The 25,690-nt window shown below is 38.3% G+C and overlaps 1 protein-coding gene across 3 annotated transcripts in view; it reads right to left on the bottom strand.

Annotated features, from left to right (window-relative positions):
• ADAMTSL1 (ADAMTS like 1) overlaps positions 1-25,690 on the bottom strand; it is a 473,568-nt gene that overhangs the window by 429,217 nt on the left and 18,661 nt on the right. For all 3 annotated transcript variants that reach the window (XM_082467989.1, XM_082467990.1, XM_082467991.1), the window contains exon 2: positions 9,665-9,792. In XM_082467989.1, the coding sequence (XP_082324115.1) occupies positions 9,665-9,792 (128 nt within the window). The remainder of the gene's footprint in view (positions 1-9,664; positions 9,793-25,690) is intronic.

The raw sequence follows: 25,690 nt of genomic DNA, 5'->3' as shown, positions 1-25,690 counted from the left end.
TGAATTATTTTGGCTAGAGACAAAAGCTCTTCGATATGCCTGTATCACCCAGATGTCCACTGCAAAATGAGGGCCTGGAGAATCACAACATTTTTCTTTAAAACCATTCATAGTCAGAGCAGTTTTAGACTCCTCTTCCTATCTAACAGCAAAATGGGCCACACATTCGATTTGGAGTTGAAGGGCGCCTTAGACATTCTTTCAATATAAACATTTATTGAACACCTATTCTGTTCCAGGCACTGTCCTCTTGACATCGTAGATGAGCCACCTAAATCCTAGAGAAACTGAGAACCTAATCCTACATCACACAGCTAGAAAAGAGTGGGGTCAATATTCAAAATTAGTAGTTTGATAAAAAAAAAAATAAAGGGGATAATCCACAAAATAGGATAAAGTTTCTATCAGAGGCAATGAAACACACGGTTTTTCTTAAGAGTCAGGTTCCCAAATAGGTGACTGTTTCCCATAGGAAAGGATCTCTATCTTGACTAATGAGTCCTACCGCAAAGCCAAGGTAGAGCTTGGCCCTGAAGCTATTTGAGCTTGGCGTGTGTAGTTATGGGCTTCAGCTGATGATAACACATAAATATGATGTTACTTAGCGTTCTGTACTTATTTTTTTCTGTCTCTAGGTAAAGTATCCATTCCCCAATGTATGTAATTCTGGTATCTCTCTTTTTTTGTTTTCTCTTAATATCTTGTGTTCTTTTATTTCAATCTCTCTCTCTCTCATTCTCACAAACACACACGCACGCACACACGTAGGCACACACCCTTTCGTCCCTTTATCCCGCACCCCCCATCCCCAGTGGTTGAAACTAAGCAAAACAGAGTTAGATAAACTCCTCTCTTCTATTGTATTGATACAAACTGGGATCAAACAGATGAAATAGAATTCAAGGAAGTCTTTCTTTTTTTAGGGGGACAGGGATAATGAATGCTGAATTGAAGGTGGAAAGTTAAACTCTATGGTTAAGGAATTCAATGAAATTGAGGGGAAGTTGATCTCAGAGAATTTGCATAAACCACCCCAGTCACTGGGAATTAACTTAGTTAGTCACTGACAACCTGGAGGTTTAAAGGGTCATATCTATAAGCTTAATAATGGAATGGAAGAAAATTTCAGAAATCACTAAGTCTATTTGCCACTTTGGGCAAGGTTGATCTTGAGTAATACTAGACAACTGGAGAACTACACAGAAAGGTTATTGCTGTGGCTCACAGGAGTACAGAGGAAATCACTACTTTTATGTCCTGACATGCTGGTGTCCATGACTTTCCCTCCCACACTGCAGATTAAGTCATTCTATAAAAACCTGAATGAGGAAGTTAAACATAAAGAAATCTCTTTATCAGAAAATATCTTCTTTTCTTCATAACCCCAACCTCTAAATTCTCAGAAAGCTGGAGACAAACCTCATCATTTCACTATCATGCCCTCCAATAGAGCAGCAATTCTAACACTGGGTACACATTAAAGTATTTGGAGAGCTTTTACAAAATTATTGATGGCAGGGCTCCAACCCCAGAGATCCTAATTTAATTGGTCTTCAGTGGAGCCCAGATATTTGTATTTTTTATAAAGCTTTCCAGGTGACTCTAAAGTACAGCTGGGGTTAAGAACCAGCGCTATGGATGTATTACCTATTTACAGAACTGGGGGAAATTCTCTTAGTTCTTAAAATATCTTGCAACTATAATCAGTAGAAACTCAATATAATCAGTAGAAACTTAATAATATGATAAATTCCTAACAGCAAATTCTTGTCCCTTGGGCTTTATATCCTTAGTTACACCTAGAAATTTGCCTAATACATAGTAGATGTTCAATAAATATTTATTAAATGAACGCATGAAAATTGAGATTCAGTCTTAAAGGTCATATGTTTCTGAGAGTTTATTCATTTTTTTCTAGGTTATCCTATTTTTTGGCATATAATGGTTCATAATAGTCTCTATCACCCTTTTAATTTCTGAAGCATCCATTGTAATGTCTCCTCTTTCATTTCTGATTTTATTTATTTGCATCTTCTCCCTTTTTTTCCCCTCAGTCTGGCTAAGGGTTTGTCAATTTCATCTTCTCAAAAAACAAACTCTCAGTTTAGTTCATCTTTTCGATTGTTTTTCTATTCTCTATTTGATTTGTTTTTGCCCTAGTTCTTATTATTTCTTTCCTCTGCTAACTGTGGGCTTAGTTTGTTCTCCTTTTTCTAGTTCAGGCCAATAACAAACAGAAATATTGAAGCAGTAATCTAAAACCTCCTGACAAAGAAAAGCCCAGGACCAGATGGCTTCACAGGTGAATTCTACCAAATATTTTAAAAATAATTAATGCCAATCTTTCTTAAACTCTTCCAAAAAACAGAAGAGGGAATACTTTCAAACTCAGAAACTGAACAAGAAAAACAAAGCTGGAGGCATCACACTTCCTGGTTTCAAACTATATTACAAAGTTATAGTAATCAATACACTATGTTACTGGGACAGAAACAGGCATATAGACCAATGGAACAGAATAAAGAGCCTGGAAATATACCTGTGCTTATACAGTCAACTAATCTTTGACAAGGTGCCAAGAACACACAATGGGGAAAAGATAGTCTCTTCAATAAATGGTATTAGGAAAACTGGATAGCCACATGCAGAAGAATTAAACTGTACCCTTATCTCACACCAAGTACCAAAAATTAACTCAAAATAGATGAAAGACTTAAATATAAGTCTTTAAACTGTAAAACTACTAGAAGAAAACATAGGAAAAAAGCGCCTTGACACTGGTCTTAGCAACAATTCTTTGGTCATGACAGCAAAAGCACAGGCAACTAAGACAAAAATTGACAAGTGAAGTTGCATCAAACTAAAAAGCTTCTGTACAGCAAAGGAAACAATCAACAGAGTGAAAAGCCAACCTACCCAGTGGAAGAAAATATTTACAAACCATATGTCTGACAAGGGGTTAATATCCAAAATATATTTTTAAAAAACTCATATAACTGAAGAGTAAAAAAAAATCCCAAATAACCCAATTTAAAAAATGGCCAGAGGACCTGGATAGACATTTCTCAAAAAAAGACATAGAAGTGGCCAAAAGATACATGAAAAGATGTTCACCATCACTACCATCAGGGAAATGCAAATCAAAACCACAAGGAGATATCACTCACATCTGTTAGAATGGTTATCATCAAAAAGATAAGAGGGAGAGGAGGTAGAGAAAAGGGAGCCTTATGCACTGGTGATGGAAATGTAAATTGGTAAAGGCATTATGAAAAGCTGTATGGGGATTCCTCAAAAAATTAAAAATAACTAGTATATGACCCAGCAATTTCACTACTGGGTATATACCCAAAGGAAATGAAATCTGGATCTCGAATAGGTATATACCTGTGTTCATTGTAGCATCACTCATAATATAGCCAAGCTATGAAAACAACTTAAAGGTCCCTTGATGAATGAATGGATAAAGAAAATGTGGTATGTACATACAATGGGGTATTATTTAGTCTTAACAAAGATGGGAATCCTGCCATTTGTGACAACACAGATGAACCTGAAGGACATCATGCTGAGTGAAATAAGCCAGACACAGAGAGACAAATACTGAATGATCTTGCTTACATGTGGGACCTAAAATAGTAAAACTCATAGAAGCAGAGAGCAGAATAGTGGTTGCCACGTGCAGAGGAGGGGGGGGAAATGAGGAGATGTTGGTCAAAGGGGACAATGTTTCAGTTGTGCAAGATGAATGAGTTCTGAAGACCTAAAGTACAGCATGGTAATGACAGTTAACAATGCTGTATTGCATCCTTGAAATTTGCTAAGAACATAGATCTTAAATCTTCTTAACACACACACACACACACACACACACACACACACACACACACTACGGAGATGGGATGGATATGTTACTTAGCTTGATTGTGGTGATCTTTTCACAATGTACACATTTATCAAAACATCAAGTTGTACACCTTAAATATATATTATTTTTACATGTCAAAGATACCTCAATAAAGTAGTTTAAAAAAAAAGAAAACTGAGTAGAAATAAAAAACTTCAGAAAAGCTATTGAACAAACCAAATAAGGAATTTTTAAATAAACAGAAAAAGACAGCCAAGAGTTACAAATTCCCAATATGGCTAGTAAAGGTTATGGACACTAAACACATTTCCACCATCTTTTATTTCAACAAACAGGTTTATGGGACAAACCAGGCCATAAATTGGCCCCAAACATTCAGTCATTGGCCTTAGTGTATTTTCCTCCTGAAAGAACATCAGATCTTGGAACAAAACATCCCTTTAAGATATATGACCTGGAATATTAGAAATCCTGGTAATACATTTAGAATAGGCTTTGACCCAAAAAGTTAAAGGAAGGCAACTGCAAACTCTTAAACATATATCCCAAAGTGTGAAATCTCCTCTAACACAATGAAAAGATCACCTCATATAAATGACATGACTAGTCGGACTCATTCTGAACTTGTACATCTTTCTGTTAAACAAACCTCAAACATTTCCAAGGAAAACAAGGCTGATAACACACGACATTTGATGAAGAATAACAGATAAATCTTGCTTTGGGGCTCACTTGTGCTGGAAGTCCTAAAACCTCTTAAGTCTTGTGAACCTTAATTGGATGTTATGACAGAGATGAGGTGACTTTAAAAGAAAAAACATCTGTTTAAGAAGCCAAATCTTAACATTAAAATTTTCCTTTTGGTATTTATTATTATACACCAAATCTTAAAATTAAAATATTTCTTTCAGTATTTATTGTTATGCAGTGTATAAATTATTTGCTAACTAAAGCTTATATTCATGTAAGTATCAATATTATTATGGGAGAAAAATTGTATTTGCAATTAAAAAAAAAATCAGAGGAGTTAGCTTATTTTCCCTTAGCACAATTATTATGAAATGACAAGTTTGAATGATCTTCCCCATTCCTGTGAGATAATCTTCCTTGGGATATTTATTTTAATTTTTTTGCACTTATATTGACAACATTCTGGCAGCCACATCCCTTTGGAATAATATCACAATCTTAATTTTTTTAGGCACCTCTATAGTGTGATGATTTTTATCTCTTGTTCATCTAATAATTTTGTTCAACTCAAAAAATTTTTATTCAACTCAAGAATTCAATTCAAAATTTATTAACTTTTTAAAATGTTTTCATCCTTTATAGGTATGCCTCTTTCTTTTGTTATTTGGATATCTATGAAGTCAACAAGTATTTCATTTTATCAGTTGGGATTTAACAAAATATTCGTACTCTTAATGTATTAAATACCTATTGTATTAATTTATGAATCCATAGTATTAATTAGTCTGGAGATTAATTTGGCATTTCAGAAAGTGAAAAAAGGTCAGAAAAGACCTTTAAATCTTCTTAAGCCACCAATGCAAAGGCTGACACTACACTTAAGAGTATCAGCTGACTCACTCACTGCTATCTTTTTTTTTTTCTAAAAGATATCTGCACCGCCATGTTCAGTGCAGCATTATTATTTTTTTTAACATCTTTATTGGAGTATAATTGCTTTACAATGGTGTGTTAGTTTCTGCTGTATAACAAAGTGAATCAGCTATACATATACATATATCCCCATATCTCTTCCCTCTCGCGTCTCCCTCCCACCCTCCCTATCCCACACCTCTAGGTGGTCACAAAGCACCGAGCTGATCTCCCCGTGCTATGCGGCTGCTTCCCACTAGCTATCTATTTTACATTTGGTAGTGTATATATAAGTCCATGCCACTCTCTCACTTCGTCCCAGCTTACTCATCCCCCTCCCTGTGTCCTCAAGTCCATTCTCTACATCAGCATCTTTATTCCTGTCCTGCCCCTCGGTTCTTCAGAACCATTTTCTTTTTTTTTAGATTCCATATATATGTGTTAGCATATGGTATTTGTTTTTCTCTTTCTGACTTACTTCACTCTGTATGACAGACTCTAGGTCCATCCACCTCACTACAAATAACTCAATTTCGTTTCTTTTTATGTCTGAGTAAATGAGCTGCAGTTTACACCTTTGACCTTGATCTTGGCACAGACCTAATATAGGGGTACATGTGATGTTAGACACATTATTCTTAAGTGCCTTATGCATCTGGAACTCCTTTCAGGCAAAAAGCTAAATGACCTGGCTGAAGACAAACCTAGAGCTCTCAGAGACACATCTTCAGTATCAAATTTTTAAAAAATATGCTTAAGTCATTTAGGTTGCAGAAGGATCATTTCCACTAAACAACACACCATACGAGGTCAACCAGACAAATGAATTTGCTAAATATATGATTTCAGAGTATTTAGTGGGAGAGGTGGAAAACTGGAGAGAGAAAAAGCAGCTTCTCAAGGTAGTCGGTACATTGTTTAATTCATGTGTAATAAAACAAAGGACCATCATAAAGTATAAGTAGGTAGAGTCTGTTTTTTAATTAAAAAAAAATAAAAGCAGACATTATATACCACTTGGTGATTAGCAACAACTGCATTATTAGAGTTACTCAATGAAACCTAATGGAATCTTACAGAAATTAGCAAAAGTTGTAGAAAAAATTTTATACAGTGCCTTCCTTTATTGCTCAAATCAAATTTGCAGCAAAAGGCAATAATCAATGCTGCAATATCAGAAATTGGGAAAATCAAGCACGGCTTACTTTCTGTGAGCCTAGAAAAAAGACAGGGGAGAAGCCAAGGAAAGGGTTCTGCTCAGTATCTTCCTGGGTCAGGGCTGTTTTCCCAGCATTAAGTACTGCCAGTTGAGAATGAAGGATTTTATATTTAATGCTTGTTTATATTTTCACTGTGCTTTGCCTCCACTGATTTTTTTTTTTTTCCCAAAAGATCAGAGAAGATGTTCTATACTCAGGGGATTAACCAAGCCTCCTCCAAGCTCCCAATCCATCAGGGAACATACTTAACTCCAGAAGTTGAGCCACTGTCATCTATTCCATAAAATCTGACTATTTTAGCTTCCATTACAGTTCTATCATATTGGGAATAATTACTATCTGATATCAGACCTAAATGTGACCTATGAGATCATATCACCAGGGCTAGAAAATGGGCCTGGCAGGTTAACTCAGCAGGTGGATGGGAGTTACTTGGGCTGAATTGGAATGCTAACTATTACATTACAACACACATTCTAGTTACCTGCTGGGCCTCTAAAGACATATACATTCATAACCTCTGACCTTTCCCAAGAGTTATAAGGTGACTAAATTGAATTTGGATGCCTAAATATGGAGTGGAGAGATGAGAGAAAACTCATTATGTCCACTAACCATCAGAAATGAATTGCCACAGAAGACTATCCATGGTAGATTGCCAAAATGGTCCCAATTCTTTACCTGCCCTACATCGCATGGCTTTCCTTGTAACATTTTTGCTCTCGCACATTGACTTTGGACTTGGCTAGGTAACTTACTTTGGCCAATGTACATCTTTTAAAAAAATTATGACAGGGCTATTTATCTGTGCCCGACATATATTTTGACACCATTCTTCAACAGGGCTTGTGTTGTGAAGTGACTTTATGCTGAACTGTACTGATTCTGGTTCTCTTGAGAAAAACAACACATAGGTTGATTCAGCTGTGCAGTCGCTTCTTTTACTATTTCTTTATGTTCTTACCAGATCTGGAAATGCCATCTGTTTGAAGATTTTTTTCTTTTTCTTCAAATCCCTGAAGAATAGGTGGTCCACTTCTCTCCCCATTCTTTTTTTACTTCCTATCCACACCAGTATGAGTTTACTGAATATGTTTTTTCAATATTTGAGAGTCAAATAGGGACATATATACATTCATGATTTTAGAATTTACATTCTACTTTTTCAGTTCATTATAAGTAGATGACAGCCCTGACCCAAGTAGATGACACTGATACCTCCCATAGTATCTTAATAAAATCCTAACGACTGGAGCCTTAATTTACTAGGTGACAAAAATGGTAGTTTTGAATATCACAGGACATCAATATTTGATGATTTGCCAGATGACAGACTTTCACTTGTGGTTTTAATTCATTCCTGAAGTTGTTTCTCAGTCTGTCACTCAGTACAAGGTTTTCACAATGTAACATTCACATCACTGAGCCAATGTGAAAGTTCCCATACATTTCTTACCAGCTTTGTGAGACACATGTTTTGGCTCATCCTTACAGAATATTCAAGCATGCTTACTTGGGCAAACTACATAATAGGAACATTCCAAATTTGTACCTTTTGGCTTTACCGATGTGTGTTTATTATCAGTTATGCCCCACAGTGCTATCACCATGTAGCGTCATGTAGTACAGATTTAGGAAGTTTTTGATATTCATGATTAAGAGAACAGGTCAATCATTAGGATGAAAGGTCTATTCTTTCTTATCGGCTCACAGATCTGGTTTGATATGAAGCTGGCCTCCAATGAAGACAAACTCGCTAGTGGATTCAACCAACACACTGATCTTCAGTGTAGACCCAAACACCAGAATGGCTAAATACCAGAATTGATCTGGTATCTTTCAAGATATGCCCTTTGGTCATTTTCCCCCTGGGTATGTTATTTCTACTGGGGCCTCTCTGGAACCAAAACGATATCTAGTTATCAATGGATTCAGTGAGGAAACATCTATTGAACTCTTAATATCTCTCAGACCCTGTGCAGACCTGGGGGATACGGAAAAAAGTAAGACCTGGAACCTGATTTCAAGAAATTCTCACTCCTATTAGAATAAGTTGACATTTTCCTGAAACTATATCTCACCACTTTCTGCTGTTCATGAAAAGTCTAGAAGAATCAGCAGATGCATAATCTTTCCTTCTTCTGTTTCATGTTTTATTTATAATATATAGTAATTTTGATCAAACCTCTTCCTTGCCACATATAACACTTTTCACTGTCGAATAAAATCTTTCATTAAAAAAATATTACCATAGTACTTTGTATTTTATAGTTTGGAGAAAAATCTAGGCATAGACCACACAGTTCAAGAAGCAGTTTTGAATTATTATTATTATTCTAAGTAAAGACTTTCCATTCTAACACCTCCAGCCTTTTCCTTTCAGCTTAGGAACTGTTAGCCACTCTTACTTCCCCTTTCATCATCTCTCCCAGTGTTCATGCCCCAATTTCCACTGCACTTTCTATTCTTCCAAATCTCATAATATGTAAAACTCATTATTCAGGAAACAGAATGACCTTGGGGAACTTCTGGCCATTATAATATCTAAAGAAACCAAATCAATATATCCTTCATTTGCAAGCTACTTGGTAACATTGGAATCCAACATAATATGCTATTAACGTTAATATTTTTGTTATTATTGTCACCATAATTAAGATGGTACCAAAAGTATAATATATTATGGAGCTATAAATGCTAGATCCATTTCTAATAATAAATTTTCCTTCCAGTTCTAACATGAAAACAGATAAGAAGATTTGCTTGGTGAATGAGATAAATTCTATATTGCTTATCATATAAGGGTATCTAAATACTTAGCTGGAGATGGTCATATTTAATTCTTTGGACCTTCCTTTCATTCCTTCATCTGGATTTGTGTGCAACAAAATGCTCTGCATTTCTCCAAAAGTATGCCTCCAACCTGCTCCCTCGGGGTCTTGCAAAAGCCCCAGGCTGTGGGTTCAGGACTTACTTGCTGCTGAGGCAGCGCCTCAGCGAGTAGGAGGCCCCTCCACCGCAGGTGCGTGAGCACTCACTCCACGGGCCCCAGGCGTCCCACAGGCCGTCCCGGTCCTCCTCAGAGCGTGCGGTCCTGGAGCTCTGTGAGGAACGAGAGGATGGTCAGTATGAGTCCTCAGTGAACGCGGAAATGTGCATCCTAAAGCGTGGGTGGTCTGTGTGTCTGTACATGCTGGCCTTGCTGAGGATGAAGATGGGTTCAGATTCTCAGATTCTTTCCAATTTAATACTGTGCATATGTTTAGGGAGAGGGATATTTGAGTTCAAGGACCCAGGGCTGTGACTGAAAAGGGCAAGGGACTGCATTTATGGGAGTGAACAGAAAAAGGTGGCCAGAAATAAGAATCTGGGTCAGAGGAAGATAGATTGCACTGAAGTCACAGTTTTGCCCAGGGTTCATGAGTCTACTCTTTTGTTGCTTTGTGAAGAGAGAAGCTGCACTCAGAGATGTTTCTGCTCTGAGAAGATTGACATGTGCATACCAGCACTGCTTTCCAAAATTTAATGTTTTATACAACTGACTCTTTTTTTTAAATGAAGCAGCATCATTCCTAGTTTTCAGATGTGTTAATGAGAATAATTGCATGAAGTAACTTCAGTAATGCAAGGATTGGCTCCAGACAGACAGATTTGCTTGTTATTGACAGACTTCCTAGTGAAATCTGCATTTACTGTAAGGAAAATTGTTATGTGTAGGTCTCCATGTAGTGCTTCACATTTCTTAGAAGAGTTAAAGAGAAAATTTGTGCCAGTTACATAATAGAATAATAATAATAGTTAATAGAACAGGTTCTGAAGTTAGAAACTACCTGGGTTTGGATATGGATTCTGTTTTTTAAGTAATTATATGTCCTTGTACAAGTAACTTACCACCTCCCTACACTTCAATTTCCCTTTCTATAAAATGGGGATAATATTATAACCATGACACTACATCCACATGTGTGCATGCACACACACACACACACACACACACACACACACACTGTAGAAAGACTAGTTATACAAACTAAACTTAGGACTAGTTTCAGAGTAAATCACAAATAAATATTACCTATAATTATTATGTTATTATAAATTAAGAATGTGTCACATATGTACATTCACAGTTGTATTAGTCTGCTCATGTTGCTGTAACAAAATACCAGCCTGGGTGTTTTAAACAATAAAAATTTATTTTTCCACAGTTCTGGAGTCAAAGTCCGAGACTAGGATGCCAGCATGGTTGGCTCCCAGTGAAGACTTTCCCTTTGGGTTGCAGATGGCTTCTTTGTCACTATGTGGTCACATGACCTCCACTTTATGTGAGTAAGAGAGGGAGAGCAAGCTCACTGGTGTCTCTTGTTAGAAGGGCACTAATCTCATCATGAGGGCCCCATCCTCACCACCTCATCTAACCCTAATTATCTCCTAAAGGCTCCATCTTCAAATAACATCACATTGGGCAGGAGGGCTTCAACATATGAATTTGGGGGGGGATACAATTCAGCCCATGGCAAGAGTTCTACAAATAGCTAGTGTAAACTGTGGCCAAGTTACTTTACTGAATAAACCAAGTGATACCCATATAGTAAAGGTGGTATTGCTTCATGTCAATAACATACACATGACAAGTGTTAAAATTTCAAAACTATTTATATTTGGAAAAAGCAAACTGTAAAGAAAATGTGCATGATAGGCAATATGACGGTTCATCTTCAGTTTTTTCTCTAAGGAGAGAGCATAGGCAGTGTATAACATTGGAAGAGCATGGAATACAGAGGCGACAGGAGGGTAACCTCTTATAAAGTATTGTGAGAACTTGAGATGATGCAAGTAAAATGACCAGCATATAGTAGGCTCTATAAATGGTAGCTCTTAAAGACTTTCTCACGCCCTATCTAGTTATACTCAAGGCTATATCATCCAATTAGGAGGAGCTCCTGAAAAAGAAAAGCACATGGTTTCACCCCTAGAAAACTATTTATTTTGCAGTAATGGGATTCTTTATAAATATGTTGCTATGGGGCTTATTTGTCAAATTGACTACTCCTTGGAACTTTTACAGCCTGTATAAATGGAGCCACAAACCTGGCCTTAGAGTATTATATCAAGGATTGTCTAGCTGGTGCATGCTATATTTAGAGTCCTAAATCATTTGAAATAAGCAGTAGGATAGATAGTGGTTAGAAGTAGAGACTACAGACGTACTCAGCCTGGAGTGGAATATTGGCTCCAGGGCCTCCCAGCTGTGATGTTCTTGTGCTTCACTTTTCTTATCATAGAATGGAGATAATAAAACTATCTACATCACTGAGACATTGTGAGGATTAAAATAGTTAATATATAAAAAGCACATAAGGCAGAAATAATCCAAGTGTCCATGGGGGGATGAATGGATAAACAAAATACGCTATAGTCATACAATGGAATATTATTCAGCCTTAAAAAGGAAGGAAATTCTGACACATGTTACAACATGGATAAACCTTGAGGACATTATGCTAAGTGAAGTAAGCTAGATACAAAAGGATGAATATTATATGATTTCACTTACAGGAGGTTCCTAGAGTAGTCAAATTCATAAAGACAGAAAGTCGAATGGTGGTTGCTAGGGGTTGGGGGGAGGGGAGAATGGGGAGTTATTGTTTAATGGATACAGAATTTCAATTTGGTAAGAAGAAAATAATTCTGGAGATCGATGGTGGTGATGGCCGCATAACAATGTGAATGTTTTTACTGCCACTGAACTGTACACTTAAAAATGAGTAAGACAGTATATTTTATGTTATATATACTATGCCACAATAAAAACAAATACATATGCACATTTTAAAAAGCTCACAGGGCCTAAATAATAAATACTATGTAAGCATTTGATGCTATTATTAACATTATTATTTCATATTACTTATTAACATCATGGATAGCAGTGCTTTTTTTTTTCTGCTGAGCTTAGTTGAAACACTGCACTATGTAAGGTTCATCTTTCTTAAAACCCTGACTTTCCCACAGCAGAACCTTCCAGTCTCCTGCCACATGACACTGACCTGGTGATATGACCTGCCAGGAGCTTGAGGTTCCTATAAATGCAGCATTGAATAGGAAACAGAAACACATTGGTTACCCCCAAACCTGTCCTTTCTAAAGGAAGTATTTACTGAGCTCCAAAGCCTGGTTTTTAGGGTTAATAAAACCAATCTCTAATCACAGCAATACGGGGTACTCTGTTTCCAAGCTTAATACACTAGTGAGGGAGGAAAGACCCTTTGCCATTTAAATATACATACCGAGTCTCTTGCTCACCCAGTAAATTCATTCCTCAGATTTTTAAAAAGTTTATTGTGCACCTCCTGGCTCCCATTTTGTTTGCTCTGTGTGACTGGAAGATGGTTCTGTTGAGAGAGTATTTGCCTGATGCAGTAATTATTTCCGTGACACACATGCACTGTACAATGCAATTTCCCTTATTTTATTAAAATTCAATCTGACTGAGATGAAAACCAGCATCACAAATGCTAGCCTGCATGAAGTAATTAAACTAAGCAAGATGAGTGATTACAAATTATGATACTATCCAATTACTACAACTGAAAAAAAAAATTCCACATGCGGCATTCACATGTGAACTCTACTTCCATGTGAGGTAAGAACACCAGAATGCCAAATCCTGCAGCAGTTTCTCTCTGGCGGCTCTCTGGATAAGATATTTAGGAAATAATGTACGGCTGAGATTTGGTTTTTCTAGAGAAGCAGATTGTTTCAAACTCTGTGCTAAAGTTGCTTGATATTTTTCATGTGCCTTGTCTGGAGAGGCACTAAAATGGCTCTAAGGTGAGGGTTCACTGACTAAACATCTTACCTCATCACCAGTTACAAGTTTCCACACAACTAGACATATTAGATACCCACATTTCTCTGAAGGACATTGCACGTTAGCCCAGAAGAAAGCCATGGACCTATTCCTTAAACTGGAACAAACTCCAACTTTTCTTTTAACCAGCAGAATAAACATAATTCATTTCAACTGAATTCATGTTTAATGTTAGAGAAAGTAATTTTCCTCCTCTTTAACTGTGCCAGATTTTTACATCTATAACCAGAAATGACATTTCAGCAATGCCTTGCAGGTCATTTAAGACATAGAAGCATTTGCTTATTACAGTTGTTGAGAGGGCCTTCATTATAAATAACTTTCGTGCTTAGTCCAGGTGGGACACATGTTTATTACTCCCTTATTGTGGAATGTGCATTCCACTTCACAGTAGCATTTTTTAAAAAGTGTAAACTTTGAATTGCATCTAGGAAGAAAAACTGAAGCAGAAGAAAACAGGAATAGATAATGAGTTGCCTAGAGGCAATGCCGATTGCTTCTGAAACCAAAATTCTAAGCTTTCCCATTACTTCCCAACCAATGTTTCTCGATTTGATTTCCATCACATAAACCTAATATTTTAATGTCAATGTCTCAGAAACAAGGTCATGAATGTTATAAAAACACAGTGATCAAGAGATTATTCCTGACCACTGCTAGAAATTTCAGCAACAGTGTCAGGTGAGACGATGGTCTTTAGCTACTAATTGACGGAGAACTAAAGTGCAATCATTAAATTCTGTATGTAAGCCAAGGTTTCACCAATAGGGGATTTATCAGAAAAGGTCAAAACTGCATCTGATATTGAACTTGAGGGGAAAGCCCATTATAAATTTCCTTCTTAGTATAGCACTTATTTTTTTCTATAGTCACTGGATGGGTTAGAATGGATACCTGGCACCTCCTTTGAGTTGACATTTCAGAAATCTAGTGAACACTGAGAGGAGAAAGGCCTGAGTCTTGGTTCTATAATCCTATGAAAATCGAATACGTCCCTTGAGTTATTCAATTTAGAAAAAGTCTAGCTATTTCTAGATCTTTGGTGCCACATGATGACCTTTCAATGTAGCACTGATGACGACTCCTAAATCAACTACAGTTGACCCTTTAACACTTGGGGGTGAAGGGTGCTGACCTGCACTTAATTGAAAATCTAGTGTAACTTATGGCCGGCCCTCTCTACACGCAGTTCCTCCATATCCACAGGCCATGTAGAGCTACAGTCTTTACTACTGAAAAAATCTGATATAAGTGGGGCCGCGCACTTCAAACCTGAGTTGTTTATGGGTCAACTGTAGTTTCTTGTTAGAAAATTCAGCCATCAACTTCTCAGTTTCCATCCATCCTTGCTCCTGGTCGGTTAAGTGATTCTAAGCCTCAGTCCATGCCAACTGCATGGAATATAGACTGTGGCCAACATCATTGTATACCTCTTAGGAATATTCGAAGAAGATTAGAAGAGCTTCTCTAAATCCATCAACCTCAGAATGGTGTCATTTTCTCGCCATTACTGCTTATCTAAACATGGTTTTCACCTGATCATTTTGTGGTTAATTTCAGAGGCAATTGCAGCAACCAAGTCTCAGGTGAACAGCTTTAAGCCTGACAGCTACAAGTAGTTAACACACTTAGAGTAATCACATGAAGCAACAGTTTCCCTGCACCTCACAGCCCAATAGACACTTAACCTCAGAATGACCTCCTATGTACCTCCTTATCCAGAACCCTCTTCCACTGGAACCTGAACAGGTTATCAAAGACTTAGGAAAGATGTTGTAGGACGAAGCACAAATTAGCAATAGGAAGACAGAGTTATATCTACTCGGAGATACATACACAGAGTATTTGGAAAATATTTTTTCCAAATGTTGTAACAAGAGGTCAAGTGACACAGAACAAAATGAAAACGAAAGTAGGTTCTGAGGAAATGGATGATAGGTTTTTGTAGAATTGAAGTCTTATAGCAAATGAAGTTATATTATAAGCAAAGTGTTTTTCAGACATCAACAGATCCTCAAAAGTAGCAAAATGGGTAATGGGATGAATGGAAGAGCGATTCTTACTCTTTCAAAATCAGCAAGGAGGTTTTCCTCTTCTCCCAGACAGACAGCATTTAGCTTAAGCCATCTGGACCTGTGTATGTGATGTACTAAATGGATGTCACACACCTCGAAATTAAAAAGGCAGGGGGGGCAACTCCTCCAGTGATGAGAGAACCATTTTTCCTGTGGTGTGCCCATGCAATGTGGAGAAATCTATACAGAGGTACATCCCATCTGTGTACCAAGCTTTGGAAACGAATCTGCAGACTTCATTTTTAGCTTCCCTACATCAGGTCCCTATAAATCTTACCTAATCCTTGGCTTCTTTAAGAACTTGGAATACGGGTTCTGCCGCCAACTGTACGTGGTAGGAGTCGTGATGCTCTGCTCCTGAGAGCTTACAGACGTTAAGCAGTAACCGGGCTCTTGTAAAAGTCCATTAGCTTTTTGATGTACTTTCTTAAAGAGCAGGGTGTGTGGATGGATACTGAGGCATGCGCCTTCCCAGATACTCGCTGCTGGCTTTGCTGAGGAAATTTGGATCATCTGGTTCTTATCACAGCTGCACTGCTGGGGAATATGACGAGCTGCCAGTGACACAGTCCACAGTCTTCCAGAGGCCACTACGTGAAGCCTGTCCCTTGCTACTGAGGAGAAAAGTCAGTTCTGTAACAGGGTGGAAAAGCTCTCTAGGCCACAGCAGGACTTCTGGGTACCTCTTCTCCTTTTCCTTTTGCTGTGTCCATGCATGCACACACAGGTGCCCCTTTCACATTGCTGTTAGGGCACCTAGCTGTGCCAAAACCTAGGGGGTGGGTGGTGAGGGGAAAACGCTGGGGTTTATTAAGTACCTATGTGCCAGGAAGTATGCTAGAATTTACATGGATGAGCATATTTAACCCTCACGATGAGCCATGTCAGGCAGGAGAAGATTTTTCCTATTTTACCAATAAGAAAATCGAGGCTCAGAGAGGCTGAACACCTTGCATCAAGGTACAGGAGAAAGAGCACAGGCTTGGGGGTGGGACAGACCTTCCTAGTCATCTGGTAGTAAACTTGACGAGAGCCCTTTGTTGGATCTCTCTGAGCCTGGGTTTCACCATCTGTGAAATGGGGATATTAATGCTTCTCTTCCTAGGGTGATGGTGAAGATTAACTGGGAAATCATATGTAAGGTGCCTAGTGTAGTTTCTAGCATGTTGGTGTTGATTATTTCATCTCTCCACTCAGGTCACGAACATTTGACCCCCTGCCCCACTCCCCTCTCCCCTTGCCAAGTCACACAGCTAGTACCTGGTGGGACCACGTTTTTTTTGTTTTTTTTTTTTGAACATCTTTAATGGAGTATAATTGCTTTACAGTGTTGTGTTAGTTTCTGCTGTATAAAAAAATGAATCAGCTATATGTATACGTATATCCCCATATCCCCTCCCTCTTGCATCTCCCTCCCACCCTCCTTATCCCACCCCTCTAGGTGGTCACAAAGCACCAAACTGATCTCCCTGTGCCATGCAGTTGCTTCCCAATAGCTATCTATTTTACATTTGGTAGTGTATATATGTCAATGATACTCTCTCACTTCGTCCCAGCTTACACTTCCCCCTCCCCATGTCCTCAAGTCCATTCTCTACGTCTGCGTCTTTATTCCTGTCCTGCTCCTAGGTTCATCAGAACCAATTTTTTTTTGAGATTCCATACATATGAGTTAGCATATGGTATTTATTTTTCTCTGACATATTTCACTCTGTATGACAGGCTCTAGGTCCATCCACCTCACTACAAATAACTCAACTTCGTTTCCTTTTATGGCTGAGTAATATTCCATTGTATAAATGTGCCACATCTTCTTTAACCATTCATCTGTCAATGAACACTTAGGTTGCTTCCATGTCCTGGCTATTGTAAATAGGGCTGCAATGAACATTGTGGTACATGACTCTTTTTGAATTATGGTTTTCTCAGGATATATGCCCAGTAGTGGGATTGCTGGTCATATGGTAGTTCTATTTTCAGTTTTTTAAGGAACCGCCATACTGTTCTCCATAGTGGCTGTATCAATTTACATTCCCACCAACAGTGCAAGAGGGTTCCCTTTTCTCCACACCCTCTCCAGCATTTATTGTTTGTAGATTTTTTGATGATGGCCATTCTGACTGGTGTGAGGTGATACCTCATTGTAGTTTTGATTTGCATTTCTCTAATGATTAGGGATGTTGAGCATCCTTTCATGTGTTTGTTGGCAATCTGTATATCTTCTTTGGAGAAATGTCTATTTGGGTCTTCTGCCCATTTTTGGATTGGGTTGTTTGTTTTTTTGATATTGAGCTGCGTGAGCTGCTTGTGAATTTTGGAGATTAATCCTTTGTCAGTTGCTTCATTTGCAAATATTTTCTTCCATTCTGAGGGTTGTCTTTTTGTCTTGTTTATGGTTTCCTTTGCTGTGCAAAAGCTTATAAGTTTCACTAGGTCCCATTTATTTTTGTTTTTATTTCCATTCCTCTAGGAGGTGGGTCAAAAAGGATCTTGCTGTGATTTATGTCATAGAGTGTTCTGCCTATGTTTTCCTCTAAGAGTTTTATAGTGTCTGGCCTTACATTTAGGTCTGTAATCCATTTTGAGTTTATTTTTGTGTATGGTGTTAGAGAGTGTTCTAATTTCATTCTTTTACAAGTAGCTGTCCAGTTTTCCCAGCAGCACTTACTGAAGAGGCTGTCTTTTCTCCATTGTATATTCTTGCTTCCTTTATCAAAGATAAGGTGACAGAGTCAAGATGGTGTATGAGGAGGATGTGGAATTCGTGTCTCCTCACAACTAAGGCACCTACCAGGCACCAGTGGGGGACCACACACACCTAAGGGGACGGGAGGAACCCCCAGAGACCAGTGATCTCTCCTTTTGGCTTTTCCCCCCCACCCTTTTTTTTTCTGTTGTGGTTTTATTTTACCTTGTTGCAGTTGTTTCAATAATAGCTTTACTTTTCTTAATATATTTTTTATCTTTCTAATTTTATTTTATTTTTTATTCTTTGATATTGTACTGCTCCTTTTTTTCTTTCTTTCTTCCTTTTTTTTTTTTTTTTTTTTTTTTATAACCACACCACGAAGCTTGTAGGATCTTGGTTCCCAGGCCAGAGGTCAGGCCCCAGCTCCTGTGGTAGGAGCTCCGAGTCCAAACCGCTGGATTAACAGAGAACCTCAGACCCCAGGGAATATCAACTGGAGTGAGGCCTCCAGGAGGGTCTCATCTCAGCACCAAGACCCATCTCTATCCAGCTGCCTGCAAGCTCCAGTGCTGGACGTCTCAGGCCAAACAACCAGTAAGACAAGAATACAGCACCACCCATCAAAAAAAAAAAAATGAAACATCAAAAAAATATGTTACAGATGAAGGAGCAAGGTATAAACCTACAAGACCAAATCAATGAAGATGAAATAGACAAACTACCTGAAAAAGAATTCAGAGTAATGATAGTAAAGATGATCCAAAATCTCAGAAACAAAATGGAGAAAATACAAGAAACATTTACAAGGATCTAGAAGAATTAAAGAGCAAACAAACAGTGATGAACAACACAATTACTGAAATTAAAAATTCTCTAGAAGGAATCAATAACAGAATAATTGAGGCAGAAGAACGGATAAGTGAGCTGGAAGATAAAATGGTGGAAATAACTGCCAGGGAGCAGAATAAAGAAAAAAGAATGAAGAGAATTGAGGACAGTCTCAGAGACCTCTGGGACAACATTAAACACACCAACATTTGAATTACGGAGGTCCCAGAAGAAGAAGAGGAAAAGAAAGGGTCTGAGAAAATATTTGAAGAGATTATAGTCAAAAACTTCCCTAACATGGGAAAGGAAATAGTCAATCAAGTCCTGGAAGCACAGAGAGTACCATACGGGATAAACCCAAAGAGAAATACGCCGAGACACATATTAATCAAACTATCAAAAATTAAATACAGGGCTTCCCTGGTGGCGCAGTGGTTGAGAATCTGCCTGCTAATGCAGGGGACACGGGTTCGAGCCCCGGTCTGGGAAGATCCCACATGCCACGGAGCAACTGGGCCCGTGAGCCACAATTACTGAGCCTGCGCGTCTGGAGCCTGTGCTCCGCAACAAGAGAGGCAGCGATGGTGAGAGGCCCACGCACCGCGATGAAGAGTGGTCCCCACTTACCGCAACTAGAGAAGGCCCTCGCACAGAAACGAAGACTCAACACAGTCATAAATAAATAAATAAATAAATAAATAAAAGAACGTGAATTTCTTTAAAAAAAAAAAATTAAATACAAAGAAAAAATATTAAAAGCAGCAAGGGAAAAGCAACAAATAACATACAAGGGAATCCCCATAAGGTTAACAGCTGAACTTTCAGCAGAAATTCTGCAAGCCAGAAAGGACTGGCAGGACATATTTAAAGTGATGAAAGGGAAAAACCTACAACCAAGATTACTCTACCCAGCAAGGATCTCATTCAGATTTGATGGAGAAATTGAAGCCTTTACAGATAAGCAAAAGTTAAGAGAATTCAGCACCACCAAACCAGCTTTACAAGAAATGCTAAAGGAACTTCTCTAGGCAGGAAACACAAGAGAAGGAAAAGACCTACAAAAACAAACCCCAAACAATTAAGAAAATGGTAATAGGAACATACATATCGATAATTACCTTACATGTAAATGGATTAAATGCTCCAATCAAAAGACACAGACTGGCTGAATGGATACAAAAACAACACCTGTACATATGCTGTCTACAAGAGACCCACTTCAGACTTAGGGACACATACAGACTGAAAGTGAGGGGATGGAAAAAGATATTCCATGCAAATGGAAATCAAAAGAAAGCTGGAGTAGCAATTCTCATATCAGACAAAATAGACTTTAAAATAAAGACTATTACAAGAGACAAAGAAGGACACTACATAATGATCAAGGGATCAATCCAAGAAGAAGATATGACAATTGTAAATATATATGCACCCAACATAGGAGCACCTCAATACATAAGGCAAATGCTAACAGCCATAAAAGGGGAAATCGACAGTAACACAATCATAGTAGGGGACTTTAACACCCCAGTTTCACCAAGGGACCAGGTTTTATATTCATAATCTGACCATCTTTTGTGCTGACTGGCTTCCAATTTTGACCTTCCTTTCCATTTTAGACAGCATTTTATCAGTACACAGTTTTTTTTTAATAGAATGACAAGCACTAATGTTGTTGCTTTTCTTCTGAAAAATGATTTTGTCCTTAGCATCCTTTCTCAATCTAGGAATAACAACTTGGAGATGGAATTAAGACAGCTTCATTACTTTTTAAGAAATGAAAGCCTGCCTCTGCTCAATGTCAAATGCTTCAGGAAGATTTTCATTTCAGAACGAGGGTAACTTGATTTGTTTGTATTCCATCCAAGGCCCAGGCTGGATTACATCTCATCTCGGAAACTGCTGAGAAACCTCTGGGCATTTTGGAAGGCTCAACCAGAACACAATTTCACAGCCAGCTGAATTCAAATCAATAATTGCTGATATGAGCAAAGATTAGTATTCAGGAAATTTGTGACTGGTCATGGAGTATTTTGAGCCAGTTTATCTCAAGGAAAGGCCTAGTAAAATATTCTATCACTGTCAGTTTCTACTACTTTAGAAGCATAAACTTCACAAATAGAAAGACTCTGCTTTGTTGTGATGCTGATAGAATATTAACATAAATACTACTATACATTTCTTTTTCTGAGATTTCAAACAAGTTTGGATGAAAACCTATATATATATATATATATTTATGTGTATACATATACATATATGTATGTAGATTATGTATATACACATATACATATGTGTGTGTATATATATGTGTGTGTGTGTGTGTGTGTGTGTGTATATATTTATATATACATATAAATCTTCCAGACACATTCTCTGAGAGAGTCTGGAAGATTTAAAGAGATTTTCTACTAGAAAGAGCCTGTCAGTCTGGTTTTCTTTTTTCCACTGTAATAATTTTCTTCTTAATAACAACTGTAGCAGCCAAACTCCTAAACCTAGGGGCCGCTCAATTAGGAATAGAAGGCTGAAACTGGTAATTCCATTTCTTTTACAAAAGAAAATTGGACAATAGGAGACTTGTATGCTGTAGAAACTGCAGTCATTTAAAAAAAAAATCATCTATTCCCATGCTTGCACCGACCGTCATTACTTCCATGGCCTTTGCACTGTACCGATATTTTGAAGCCATTCTTCTATTTCTCCTCAAGTGTGAAACTTAAGCCATTTACCTGGAGTTCTAAAACTGAAGCTCCTCTTCCTGGTTGCTTTTTTTTTCTAAGAAAGAAAAAATCTCCAGTGGAAAATAATCTATAGGCCAAGAACCAAGGAAAACAGTGACGAGTCATATCCTGGGGCATCCACACCCCTCCACTCCCCAGAACAGGCATATCTGAAAAACCCCCTCAAATGAAATTCCTTCTTCTGCTCTTTTTGTGAATTCCTGACTTCCTGGTGAGCCAGTTAGAAGTTTCAGTTTCCGTTTCCATCTCATCTAACCCGAGTTCTGTCCAAACTGCAACTCCCATCAGCCATACTTTTCTGCAGCACAGGCAAATTTTGCTGCAGTGCATTTACAAAACATCTGTAGAACTAATGAAACATCAGAGGCTCTGGAAAGCACATGTTGGGGTTTGGAATCAATGGAGAAAGAATTCCTGACAGAGAAAACGCTCACTTTGTGATTCCTTGAGAAAACTGGAAAGTTAATAGATTAATATGGCTTAGAGTTTGCTGAACAAAAACCCCAAACTGCAATTGATAATAGAGAAGCTGGAAGAAATGACTAGTTCACTTCACGCCACAATCAAGCCTTTGGTTTTAGGAGAACTTTCCTAACTCTTCTTTGGTTGACCATGGTGCCATCTGAGCCAAGAAAGAAAATTTGCTGAAATGGTTCTGAATGAACTTCCAGAGGACTTTGGGTGTGTAATTTACGTTCCTGTCCGACGCTCATGATCGGGTCATTTCTCTCTCAAGTGCCATTCAGATACTGCGGGATGAATGTTTGGAATCGAACTCTAAAACATTCTCTCTGACGCAATATTATATTTTCTCCTTTCCTACATTCTTTTTTCTACTTTTGCTCACATTAAATTCCCTTTACCCAGAAAAAGTATTAGAATGATAAGCTCTTACTATCTCAATATTTTAATTTGCAGTTATTTGATGTTGCATCCATGCATTATCAATTCGCAAGGATACATGAAACTGAAAACAAGACTCTGTAGCTCTTTAGGGCGATCCTTTTACATAACAATGATCTTCCCAGTTAGACTGTAAACTTGCTGAAGGCAGGAATTATGCTTTCTATTTTTGAACTACCTGCTGTTGGCATTGCAATAATCCCTATGCACGCCATTTAGAAGAAAATGTAATAGATGTGGACAAATATTTAAGAGAGGGTGAAAGCCTTTGGAAGTATGTTTTGTTTTAAATCTTAGATTACTCATTTACTTGTCATCTGTTTCTTACATAGGATATGCAATAAGCACAGGAGTGGGGGGGGAGGGGGGAGGGGGGAGGGAGGGGGAGAGAGAGAGGGACAGAGAGAAATATCTAGTTACTTAAAATTTCCAAGTGGTTTCAAGCTCTGGGACTTTATTCTTTTCTTCAGTTCAAATGCATACCACCACCCGCCCTCCTCCACACTAGGAGATAAATTTTGTCAAAACACTGCACCTATGACTCAGATCCATTTTTTAAAGCAACAGCTCTCTCAATTACCATATCTCTGTATCTTCAACAGATAACATTCCCTCTAGTTTTAACCTGTAACTGTAGCTATAGGTAGCAGCTTGAATAATTGGAACAGTTTCACGAGTTTTGCAGTTTGGCAGTAAATCATTTTGAGGGTCTACTTATGGGCCTGATGATCCTTTTCCATCATTAAAGTAAAGCAAAGCAACCCGGCGTCCCAGCAATCCAGAAGCACCATAATTGCTTAATGTAGATTCACGCCAATCATCAGCAGATTTCCTTCGCATCTATACCTGACTCAACACTCAAAGACAACACTCAACATGGGCCAGGAAGCCTTGTAAGCGAGGCATAGGTGGCAACCAGCAAGTTAACTTGCTGCTTTGAAATGACCGTCTCCCGTCCACGTGTACCAATTTCAACAGCTCCCTATTCGATTCTCAGCGTCTCCCAGTAGGTATCAGCGGAGCTCACTACCGCATAGCCCTCTGCCTCTTGGCTTATGGAAGAACCTGTTGCTTTCTCATAGATCTTAAGTTCTAATCCTGCATGCTTATGTTTCCTTTATAATCTACTGAGGAAGTGAGATAAACAACAACAACAAAATATCTGACTGCTCAACATTCTCTGCATTTAATCACATACCAAGTCTCATCACTTCCACTTCTGAAATGTCTCTCTTCCACTCCCACCCTCTCCAATCCCTACTTTCACTGCCTTAATTCTGGTTCCAGCATTTCATGCCTGGAGTTTTGCAATAGGCTTCCCATCTGATTTTCGGACCTCAGCCTCTCCACCCACCAGTCTGTCCTCCACACTGCTGCCCGTTACCTTTCTAGAATGCAGAGATAAAGTTCACTCCCTAAGGGGGTCCTGTGGTTCCACTGCCTGCCTACAGCTGGTGGCATCAAGTAATAGATTTCAGATGGGCTGTGAGGACTCAAACGGTATGCAACATTTTGGGTGCTTGTGTGTTATTATCATGCTTCTGGAAAGAGGATTCATAGCTTTCATCACGTTCTCCACAAAAGGTTAAGAACCACTGAGTATAAGATAAAGTCCAAATTATTAGAGTGGCATACAACACCCTTCCTAACTTGACCCTAAATCAACGTTCTAGACTCATTTCTGTCACACCTGATCACACATCCTTGACACTCCAGTGACAGGGCACTGCTGCTCAGTCAGACAAGCTGCTTGGGCACCTCTGATATTCTGTTCATGAGCCTACTGTTGCCTAGATTGCCTTCCTCTCTGTGTTCCTTGCATCTTTTTCCTTCTTCGACTTGTGTACTTCTGCTCCTGCAGCTCCCATGCCATCTTCTCGTGCAATGTTCTCTAATCTCCAGGTAGAATCAATCACTGCCTCTCCTGTGTACTCTGAACATATTGCTAGGACTTGATACGCATGGCTATTTTAGCATTTGTCAGCCACTGTACTGTAGTTACTTATTTATACATCTACCCCAAAGAATGGACAGTGTGTTTCTTAAGGGCCATGACACAGATGAACATGCCTTTGTACCCACAGTGCCTCGTAGAACACCGGATACGTAATCGGTCTCAGTGCATATTCATTGAATGAATAATTAACACAAGGCAGGCCAGGACAAGTTGTAGTTGAGTGTCTAATTCATAACCGATGTCAGCTTTCACTGTCATTTATATACATTCAGATTCTCTGAAGACAGAGGGGGGAAATCTATATGCAGAAACTGCAGATAAGTAAGGGAATGGAAGAGGAAAAAAATTAATCTGACTCATGGAAGAAAAAGAGGATCACATTTCTGCTTCTTCACGTGTCTTTTTATGCCAACTTGAAATTTACCCAAAATGTTAAAAGCTGATTAACCTGTCACATCTTGCCTTAATTTAGCCTAATTCAAATCCTAGATGCTTATCTGCCAAAGACTCCTCATCACTGAGTAAACAATAGTCAGTCCTTCCGCAACACCTGGGAAGCAGCACTTTGTGGAGATGAGTGTGCTGGGTTGAGGAGGGAGTCCTGACTTGATCAAAGGCATAGCCCTCTACCAATAGAAAAGTAAAAAAAGATGAATTAAATTGTATTGTCATTAATTAAATTGTATTGTCAATAAATTGTATTAAATTGTATTTTCATTAATTAAATTGTATTTTCATTAAATTGTGTCAAAGGGAATTCCCTTTGACACCCCTAATTTCTAAAACAGGGCTTGATAGAGATCAATGTTCAATGGATGTGTAGTGTTTAACTGACATTTTTGTGAGCAATTTTAATTTTACAATGTATCACAGAACAGATATGGATAATACTGATGGCAAAACTTCTAAAGAGGGACACAGGCTGGGGGT

Source organism: Balaenoptera physalus (assembly GCF_965194825.1).
Source record: "Balaenoptera physalus genome assembly, chromosome: 7".
Taxonomy (NCBI): Eukaryota; Metazoa; Chordata; class Mammalia; order Artiodactyla; family Balaenopteridae; genus Balaenoptera; species Balaenoptera physalus.
This window is presented reverse-complemented; position numbering and strand designations above follow the sequence as displayed.